At 32.3% G+C, this 11,486-nt stretch overlaps 2 protein-coding genes across 2 annotated transcripts; one reads left to right on the plus strand and one right to left on the minus strand.

Annotated features, from left to right (window-relative positions):
* Positions 1-234: 234 nt before the first annotated feature.
* On the plus strand, positions 235-1,797 carry LOC130813587 (expansin-A23-like). Its single transcript, XM_057679423.1, has 2 exons — positions 235-382; positions 994-1,797. The coding sequence occupies exons 1-2, from the start codon at positions 235-237 to the stop codon at positions 1,611-1,613; spliced, it is 768 nt and encodes a 255-aa protein (XP_057535406.1). The 3' UTR covers positions 1,614-1,797.
* A 3,644-nt stretch (positions 1,798-5,441) lies between these two features.
* Positions 5,442-10,457, minus strand: LOC130813175 (F-box/kelch-repeat protein At1g51550). Its single transcript, XM_057678934.1, has 2 exons — positions 9,861-10,457; positions 5,442-7,068 (listed from the first exon to the last, which is right to left on the minus strand). Exons 1-2 carry the CDS (start codon positions 10,264-10,266, stop codon positions 6,125-6,127), a joined length of 1,350 nt encoding a protein of 449 aa, XP_057534917.1. The 5' UTR covers positions 10,267-10,457; the 3' UTR covers positions 5,442-6,124.
* Positions 10,458-11,486: the final 1,029 nt, after the last annotated feature.

Below are 11,486 nucleotides of genomic sequence, written 5' to 3' on the forward strand. Positions count from 1 at the left end.
GGTTCGAGCAAATATTGATTTATTTTTGACAATGTACCCAAAAATATTTACTTGCAGTTATTTGCAAAATGATTTATTTCCATTATATGTTGATATGCAAATAAAAAAAATATTTACTTCTATTTTTATCATAATTGAACCAACCTCATATATATATATATAACACTTATCTACTGTTCCTTAGATTATTTTCACAAGTAATTTTTCATAAAAGAAAAAATAATTTTAGTAGAGATGGATAAAATTGCACCATCGTCTATTTATTTCTTACTTACAATATTATCATTATCAATCTTAGTAGTTAGCCAAGCCTCTAATAATGGATGGATCACTGATGCTCATGCCACATTTTATGGTGACATTAAAGGAGGAGAGACTATGTGTAAGTCATTTAATATTCTTGATTTAGGTTTTTACACTATAATTATAATTTTAATAATTTTGTTGTTGTCTTAATTAACCGGGCTATATTTTTATGGGTAATTCTATAATGGTTGGTTTTTAACGACCACAATCATTTAATCTTGACTATTTATTATCACATTATGAAATCTAGGTTGTTTATTTTTGAATAAAAATAAATAACATATAAATACAATATTTTAAAATAACAAAGAAGCATATTGTCACCATTAATCTAAATATAATTTTTTTGCACTAAAAAAAAGATTTCTAAGTATATGGCCACCATTAATCTATAATATAATATTAAAATTATATAAATTTAAATATACATTTATATTTTATTATTTTGATTCACGGTTGAGGCCGAAGAATCCCTACAAGAAATGCAAAGGGATTGAGAATTAATTCTTTCTATCAGTAGTGAGAATCAAACCTCTGTCTAAAGATAAAATGAAAAGCCTATAATCATCGTTTAAACCCATGATTCTTTATATTTTATTTATTATTCAGATTAAAGTGATTTATTAACTAGACATTTATTTTGATAAGTAAAATTGTTATGGTAATTAAATAATTTTGAATTGGCAGATGGTGCTTGTGGGTACCACAATCTATTTGAACAAGGTTATGGTCTTGAAACAGCAGCATTAAGCACAGCATTATTCAACAATGGATTAGCGTGTGGGTCATGCTATGAAATACAATGCATAAACTCCCCAAATTGCATACCTAGGGCTGACTCAATTAAGATCACAGCTACAAATTTCTGCCCTCCTAATTACACAAAAACAGTTGATATTTGGTGTAATCCCCCTCAAAAACACTTCGATTTATCGCTAAAAATGTTTATAAAAATTGGAATACAAAAAGCCGGTGTAATACCAGTACAATTTCGTAGAATTTCGTGTATTAAGAAAGGTGGAATTAAGTTTTTACTTCAAGGTAATTCGGGTTGGTTGCTGGTACTCGTGTTCAATGTTGGAGGTGCTGGTGATGTTGCTAACATGAAAATCAAGGGTTCGAATTCGAATAATTGGGTCCAAATGAGTCGTAATTGGGGTCAAAATTGGCAAGTAAGTTATGGCATGGTTGGTCAAGGTTTGTCATTCCAAATTACTACTAGTGATCGTAAAATGGTTCAGGCTGATAATGTTGTGCCTTCTAATTGGAAATTTGGCCAAACATTTGAAGCCAAACAAAATTTCTGACTTTTTGTGTAACCTTTTTTTATGGTTAATCCATGGAAAAAAATTTGAATTTTTCTTCATTATTGCATTATTATGTATGAACAAGTATTGGGAAAATCTTTGCCCTTGGAAATTATGTTTTACTTTTTCAAATTAAAAAGGGTTGTGATATGTTTCTATTTTTATTGTATGTGTCGATTAATTGTGCTCCGTTCATTTTATTTTAATTGCTATATAGAGTATCTTTTTGGTTCTGTATTAGTTGTTATTATGTCTATTTATTAGAAAAATTTATATTATTCAAATCTAAATTAATGTTAAAAAATTAATAAGATTAAATTTTGGTATAATTAAAATGGTTTAAAGTATTATTATGCAAAGGAAATATGTGGTTCATTGTTCAATGAATTTACCTAAACCAAAAAATCATTTTTAGCATGTACCACGTTTTTTCGGTTAAGTTTTAAGTTTGATTTTCATTGCCTCTTCCTTAGCCTGTATTTTCCTTTAGCCTATTCAATATTAGGGATGACTGATGAGCCTGAGTAGATTACGGATAGAGTCCAACTAGATCAGAATTTGGACCTTTGTTTTGGTACCAGAAGCAAACCCGAAACCATAAAGTCTAAGAAATTAGGACTCTAATTTGGATCCATGGTGAATTTTAGTTACGAATACGAGTTCATAACATTTTTTTAATTTGCACAATTATGTAAATTTACAAAATCATTTTTTCATTAAAGAAACAATGTTGACTTAATAGTTGAATTCATCAAAATTTACAACTTTTAAGTTAAAAACGACAACAAACTTATTTAACTATTCAACTATTTTCGAAAATAAAACACATCCTACTAAAAATAAACAATATTCAAACTATAAGCATTTCGACTTTCAAGCATCGAAATACGCAATACAACCCATCCTATATACTTAAAAAAAAATCAATATTAACAAATTTCTTGTAGTGTTGATCTCTTTAAATTTGATTCATCAAAAACATAAAACAACCTTTACTAATTCAACAAATGATCACCAAACAAATCCCGAATCACACTCATTTTCCCACTATAAATAAACCCTAAACCCTCTTCTCCAACTCAATAACAACAACCAAACTACACCATCAAATACAATTCCAAAAAACCCATCAATCAACAACAAGAAAAATGAAGCATGTTATGTCAATTATAGCTTTAATTCTAGCCATTTTAATGGCGAAAACACAAGCAGAATCATTTTTATCATGGTCGATGACATTGAATGATAATGCTCATGCTAATCTCGATAAAAAATGCGGCGAAGCGCTACGCGATCCAGATTGTATGGCCTGTGTGCACGATCTACGCGAATATTCGATCACTAACATGATTAACGTCAGTCCTGATTGTTGTTCTGCACTCTCTAACATTTTGGCTGAATGTTCTGTCATCAAAATGCGTAATCCTTTTATTGTTAAGCTTGTTTCCTACCATTGTCCTGCTCCTGCTGCACCTCTTCCTCTTTAAATTAATCTGATTAACCAGATGAGATTCATTCGGTTTTTGAATTCAGGATTTGTTTTAAATGATCTACAAATAGCCTAAAATCAACTGCAATTCAATTTTTTTCAGGATTTAATTTGTTTTTGTAGGAGGGTTTTGTTTTTTTATTGATTAGAATAAGTTAGCATAGTTCATGCTAGGTAGCTTTTTAATTTTTGTTATTGATAGATTATTTTTGGATTTATTAATATTAGGCATTTGTTCAAGATATGTCTTAGTTGATTCTCTTTCTTATTCTCTACTCCCTCCGATCTTTTAATTTAGTCCCATTTCCTTATTTGGCAAAACCTTTGAATTAGTCCCATTTCTATTTTTGGCAATCCTTTTTTACTTAAATACCCTTAGTTCACACAAGTAATTACGAATATACCCCCATATACCTTACTTACCCAACTACCCTTCACTACTTATCCTTCACTACTTACCCTTTACTATTTACCCTTTTTAATGGACCCCACACAACCCTTAATATCCGTGCCCAACCTATATGGGACTATATTGAAAGATCGGAGGGAGTATTATTTAAGACTTTGTTTGTGTTTTAGGGTTGATTATTATTATTGTCTTCGTCAGTATTATTGAGGTAAAGTTAAAAGTTTCAATTTGAAGGGCCAAAAACTCTATTTATATTAAGTGACTTTTACCTAAAAGTTAAATATGTAGATTATTTTTTATTGATCCTCGATAATAAATTATATGTACAACTTCATAAAGAAAAAGTATATATAATTTAATGAGTTATTTTACTTTAATGAATTATAATCTGAAATTAAAGAACTATAAATTTTTAACTCCAGTAAAATAATGGACATAAATATTATATTTAATTACTATCATATATATTTACTACCAAAAAATTATGAAGATGTTCAAGCGAAATAAAGTCCAATATAATTGTAAAAAATTATAGTTAAATGACAGATACACTAACAATAAGTTCTTGTCAAATAATAGATACACTAGCAAAATAGTTTTATACAAAACTAAAAGTTTTCTAAATATTACCTCTAAACTTTACTTAATTTTGTGATATTTGATCAATTTATATAATACTCTCTCCATTTCTTTTAAGCTATCCCATTTAGTTTTTTGGCACTATTTATCGATCAAGTTTAATTTGTATTTTATTCTCAATCTAGACGTTAAAATATAGTCAAGTGAGATCTTGTTTGATTCGTCTCAATGTAAATTTTATTAATATCAAATTTTTATAATTTTTAATTATATAAAATTAGAGATATTTAAAATTGAATTAGTGCATTAGATATTGTGCTAAAATTATATGGAACAACTTAAAAAATTAAAGGGAGTATATTATAAATTAATAAAGAGCGTCCGTTTAAATATACAATAGACTGAATTGTATTTGTGAGCCTCTTGTGCAGCTTGATCTTTTACTCCATTTTATCTTACTACCTCCTTTTACTTTGATGTTTATTTTATTTTTATTTTATTTTATTTATTTTTATTTTATTTTATTTATTTATTTATTTATTTTTAAAGATAAATTTGTGTTGTAAGTTACATGCTTTATGGTAGTTGCAAGTAGGGGTGAAAATCGGTCCAAACCTGAAACGGAAGATCGGATTTTAAAATTATAAGACCCGGAGACCGGACCTGTTACATCCGGTCTGGTTTCGGTCCAACCTTGAAAACTACAAGTCCAGTCTGAATTTGGACCGGTTGGACAGGCTAAGTCAATTTTTAGAATATTAAATTCTATGAAAATATATATCTTGAATTAATATTATCTTACCAATTACCAACCTACATTATTTAAAAAGTTTATTTATTAAATCAAATTTCATGGTATTTTTGTAGTTGGTATTAAAATTGGGATGTAGGACTATTGACTATAAGTGAGGGTTTTCCAATAATTCCACCTGTGAATAAGTGGAAGAACATAGAGTACATATTAACCGGTCTGACCCTAAATTTTCTGGGTTTGGATGGGATCGGACCAAAACCCGAATTTCATAATTTTTAGGGACCGGAGACCAGACCTGATGCTTCCAGTCCGAATCGATTTCGATTCGGGTTTAACCGATTTTGGTTTGGACCACCGGTCCGGTCTAATATTGCACACCCCTAGTTACAGGCTTCACTTTCATTGAAGATTCTTTTCTTGAGCCGAAGGACTCTTTGACCGCACTCTCCTTTATGAGTATGAGTTGCCGTCTTTCTTTCCTCTTTAGACCCTGATCATAGTTTTCTATGAACGAAATACACTGGGTATGATGATGATGACGAACATTTTAATTGGGCTGTAATTTGTACCTACCTATTATATATATTGAAACATAAAAGGAAGCTAGTAGTTATAAAATCATTCCTTACAAAGAAATTTATTTATTTTTAACTTATAGTGCAAAAGATTAAATTTGCAAAACCAATTCAAAATTATAGCTTTTAGGATTTGGAATTCAAACCTCCGACAACATATATAATTGAACAACCATCAATCTTATTACTCCAAAAACAGGGCATTCTCTTGCTAGTTGCTACACCTTGCAACTACATTGGTTCGCCAATGTCCGGTCAGACAGTTTGCGAAAAATAGGTCATGTATTTCATACCATGCTTCGTATTCCTCTTCGTCAAATTATTGTAGATTTGTAGTTTTACGCAGAACGCAACGGAAAGTTACGGTCCAATTTGATCTTAATAGTTACTAGCTAGTAGCACATTAATCTACATTCTATTCAACAAAAAGAGCTACATTTAAGTATGTACAAGACTAAACCTAGCAAACACTTGCTGCTTAGTGCCACAGTTCATGCAGTACCAGCATGAATGCTTCAAACATAAACCAACAATCCATCTTCAATCGTTGTACTAACACACAAACCTCATCTATTCATTACACACGCAGATCACTCTCGAGCTATTCTGTACAAAACTACATCTAATCGGATATTACATCACATATGTACACAATTCTCCGAATATGCTCCTCGGGGAGATCGGTTTTTTTCCCCTTGTTACGGATTAGTTGAGAGTAATGCAAAGTTCTATTGCAAAGACATCACCATTGAATCGGAGACCAGATGATTCCGCGGGCTGAAGTGTACCATCGACCATTCCGCCAAATATGTATAACAGACGGCCTGAATTATCAGAACATGCTGCATGGAAGGATCGGGCGTTAGGTTTATAGCCATATGATTTCAGTCTCTTCCATATTTTCGTACAGAAACGGTGCTTATAAGAGTTCACGTCTAACAACCAAAAGTCGTTTTTTCTGTGCCTTCGAGAGTCTTCACCTCCATAAACTAGAAGCTTCCCTCCGAGGATAAGAGTAGCTGAATGACCAACTCTTGGAAGGTTACTTTCCCAGGGAGTATTCGATAAGTCGAATCGAACACGAACCCACTCGGGATGACCTTCTGAGGCATTGAAAACCCATACATCGTCAAGAACGTTATAACCCAATCCACGTCCTCCGAAAAGCAGTGTCCTCGAATTGTCTATACATGTCAAGGTATGTCCAGAACGCGGGGGCGGTGAAGGGTGAGTAACGATTTCATGCCAAGTTCCATAACAGAAGTTCTCGGATATTTCCAAGATCCAAAAGTCCCCTAATCTAACACCATCTGGGCCGATCCCTCCATGGATAAACATTCTCCGATCCTCCATACAGCATCCAGCATGGGCCCCGCGTGGCGGTGGGGCTGCTGGGCCCACATCAAGCTGCCTCCAAAACAATGTGACACCAAAAGTCTCACTCGTTTTAGCGATTTTCCCTATCCAGGTATCATTTTGACGGATACCATGATCGTTGATGCCTCCAAAAAGTATGAGAAAATCACCACTCGCAACACAAATATGCCCAAAACGTCCACTTGGAAAGCCTGAAGTTACCTTCTGCCATTTTAATATGGTTTTCAAATCACATCCAAGATGCGCAACCCATGTATCATCGAGATGACGCCCTGAACGGAAAAAAAATAAAAAATAGAAATCAACCATTAGTGATCTTTAGCAGACCATTTAGCATACTACACGACTATTACGAGATATTACATATGAGCTTAAAAATCACAAGATGCCACAGAGAAGCATAAACTCAAAACTCATCCCATAACAGTTCTGAGATTAGAACCTGGAACCTGGTATAGCATTCTTAATATGGCAATAACTCCCTTTAACAGTTTTGACATTAGAACTTGGTGTCGTCGCGATTGCGGTAATGTTTGCAAACACGGCATCTCGCGGTGTAACGATTCGTTTCGCAGACATCGCAATGTGTATTGTTAAGTGGGAAAAACTCATTTTAACATAGTAGTTCAAGTTTTCTTAAACATAAATACAAACTGAAGTTTATAATAGACTTTTTAGAACATAATAAACTTTTTTAAAAATGGCTAATATGTTAGAATAACAACTTATAATGGTTGTTACTCCATAACTTTATATCACAAGTTATGTAATGGGGTTTTCGGTCTAGTAAGCTCAAAATTCGTATAAAGAGGTTGTTATCTAACGGAATGACCTCATTTTTATTCCATGCTTCAAATTGTCAACGTGCGGACGCTAGGCTTGATTTTAGGGCTGTCACTGGACAGCGCTTCACTTACTCAGATGCTAGCTGGCCGCACACTCCTGTACGCTCAGAACTCTAACAGACATTGTTGTTTAATTGACGAGATGCATGTAGTCGTAGGACTAGGAGCGTACGCCATTTGTGCTGGCCTTGAGGATGCGAAGACTCCTATTGGGGCTCCGGGATTTTTGCTGCTGGCACTTGTCTTGTGGAAGCGGGGAGCGCAGGAATCCTTTGGCCGATAGTCTTCCAATCCAATTCAATCATTAGATTCTTAGACGTGCTAGACTACTAACATTAATAGATATCTAAAGACTCACAAGTTGTCACAACTTGGAAGCAATATTACATACGTTTTAATCTGCACGTTTATTTCATTAAAACAATAAAATGTTCCATTTAAAATTCATCGTCCGAAGGATGTAGGCAAAACCTATGGAACCTAAGACTCTACATGATTAAAATACTAAAAATAAATGATGTTTATAATCTACTAAAAACGATATTATAATAATAACCTACTCCATCTCTTTTAGATACAAGCCACGAACATAGGATTCTCAAATCACATTTGTTAAATAGTAGACAAAATATTTCAAACAGTGACTATAACATGTGAAGTATGATAAACTGAATAAAAGTCATTCTTTACTTAACATATATGAAAATTTTAAATGTCTGCTCTTGTACTCATTAGACAAAGACAAGCCTCAATTATTTGACACCATGATACTTTGAACGCAATTTTGATACTCATGAGATAAAGATAAATTCAAGAAAAAAAAAAACTGTATTTTTTTGGTTAAAACTTGAAACTTAAAGGTATCAAACACAAGGGCATGCCCTAGTCTTGCAAGTTGCAAGCATCCCAATTTCTACGCCCTATTTTTTTCAGCTTATTTTTAACTTGGACATCTATATAAAATTTGATTCTCAAACGGACCAAATCCCTGAGAGATCTAAATGAAGTAAAATACCAAAAGGCACTTCAAGCTTTATAACTAGCCTTAAAACTAGCCTTAAAATTAGCCTTAAGCTTTGGATTTAATAGACATATAGGTTAAGTTGTTTAGACACAGGTACATGTATGATAAACTCATATCCAAGTATCAAAATGCTAATGCTCAACATACTTTTAGAGGACGTTTAGCAAATGCTTGCTACATACAAAATACAAATACATGCACACCATTATAGAATAATGTTTCTAAGTAAGAACTATGGCACAATTTTAGTTAAGCATGCATATTCAAGTTAAAATGCATGGTAAACAAGCACCATGGAGTCCATTTATGAGCTCATTACACATCATTTCCCCCTCTTCTCTCATATATACTATTTTTGTCAACCTGCTATTGCTTAAAAGTGTTATTTAGCGATTCCACCCTTGCCGAGAATCAAGCCGAGTAAGTTATGTAGCATAGTCTACATGATAAACCTTTTTCTTTTGATTCAGGGGTAAGGTCGGATAATCTCAACATGTAAAGGGAGAGGCAACTAATTCTTCCGGTAAGTGAGAACCAAACTCTTATTACAAGGGTGGAAGTAATGCCTCCAACCACCAACTCAACTCATGAATCTCTACATAGTAAACCTATGATTGCTGTAAAGCATACCAAAAAATTTAGTCTCATCATCCTCTTTCCAATGTTACTCGACTCTTCATTTTTGCTTCAACGAACCTGTGTTCGATCCTTGATACTTGGGCATTGCTATGGCACCTAGATACTTCATTTTAAGCATAAATTGAATATTTAAACATATACGACACATGGACATGTACCAGCATCCGACATGAGTACCCAAGTCCAAAGTAACATAGCCTCTTTCAAATATGCATAACAAACTCTCAGGTAAAGGAAGACAGGAAAACAAATCCAAAGATGTTCTACACATATTAACTCATCACTCATCAGCAGCTTAAACCCCATCTTCCTACCTATGTCAATTACTTCTAAGACTATGAAAATCAAACAAGCCACACAAAATCCCACAAACAAACACCAAATAGCACACAAATCATGGTTTAACATTCATCAGAAAACATGATCAATTACTGTATTGTTTCCCATCAGTCAAATTACTATAAATCATGGCAGAAAATAACAACCCAATACAAAACATCCGATCAAAACAATAGTATTGCTCAAAAATTTGACATGGGTATCTCAGAAAACTGACCTCCTTCACATCCTCCACCAAATAAAACCAAACAATTTGAGACAAAATTGAGAGAATGAGAAGCTCTAGGGCAAGGAACCAAATTATCAGCAACTGGGTCAGTTAATCTGAGGCATGAAATAGAGCTTAACTGAGATACCCTCTGGTAAAGCTTCATCCATGGCATGTACTCTCCACCATAATTAGCTGAAAAGTATGAATCTTTAAGAGCATCAACACAATTAGAACCCCATTCTCTTCTACAAATAGATTCCCAAAAAGCATCAGATGATGCTAAAGTATTGAATTTCTTGCAAGTTAAAGCAAAAGAAAGGATTGAATTAATGGGTAAAAGAAAAAGGATTGAAAAAAGATGGTCTTGAACTAGATTGCAAATTGGGGTTTCATTGTTCCCAGATTCTTCCATGAATGAAAGAGGGAAAAAGGCAAAATTGGTATTTTGTAATGGGTGAATTATTGAGAGGGATTTGGATTTTTTCTGTGAAAAAAGTTGAGGTCATTTTTTTTCTTTCAGCAGCAGATGGAGGATCTTTTCTCATTCCTGGGTCTGTCTGCTCAATTCTTTGGCATTTTCTAACTCTTTGCCAAGGACCTCATTTTTGTATTTTACTGCCCATATTGCTCAATCAGCCACACTCCCTAGTCCTATTCCTATAAAATTATAATCACATAAGCATCATAATTTTGTGTATTTAGACATTTTTAATTATTTATATTTATTTGAGAATTTTAAGTTAACTTAATAATGGAGGCTTTTTTCTTTTAACTTTGCGATCGAAGTTTGATTTTTATCAATAGGAAATTTTTTTGTCTGCATGTGGAAAGTTCAAATGATATTGTAGTTATTGATAACAACTATTTCCTCCGTTTCTTAATGAAGTTTTTACAAAGAATGTTCACGGAAATTAAGAAAAATAAAATCTTTATATGAAGTATTATTTTTTAAATAATAAATTTAATAGAGGAAAAATTGGGATTTAGGACTATAAATATTAAAAAAATTTTAAAGAAGTTATTGAAAAAAATATAGGAACCACAACAAATAAAAACACATTTTTATAAAATTAATAGGAAACATGTTGGGACCATAAGGAATATAAAATATTAAAATAAAGTTAGTACAAGATATATGGGAACTATAAGTATTATTAAAATATTAAAATGAGAATAAATAAGGTTATTTTTATTTAAAATTTATAGTATAAATAGAAAGATTCTTTATAGAACACAATAAGCACTATGCTGTTAATTATTATAACCATGAACATATCTAGTTAATAGCAATTGGTAGCATGTGCTATCGGGGAGAAAAAAAACATTTTGATATTTTAATTTCGGTTTATTTGTGATCACTGAGAAACCAAAGCTCCAAATGAAGATTTGACCATTAGAATAAATTCTTATGTGTTCCTAACAGGCTGAACAAATTTAAACACGATCTTAAAGTTTAAATTTTTTAAATGGTATTTTTGTGTAGATTGTTTGTGTATTCTTGAACTGCACTCACTTTTTTTCTTCATTTTGCTTTTTCGTTGTTTATTCTTGTTCTCTTAAGGTGTAATAGAATTTTATTTGTGATATTTTTAAAAGTATTGACTAAAGAGTAATCTCTTTGAAAGATATCAT

Source organism: Amaranthus tricolor, chromosome 5, assembly GCF_026212465.1.
Source record: "Amaranthus tricolor cultivar Red isolate AtriRed21 chromosome 5, ASM2621246v1, whole genome shotgun sequence".
NCBI classification, from domain to species: domain Eukaryota; kingdom Viridiplantae; phylum Streptophyta; class Magnoliopsida; order Caryophyllales; family Amaranthaceae; genus Amaranthus; species Amaranthus tricolor.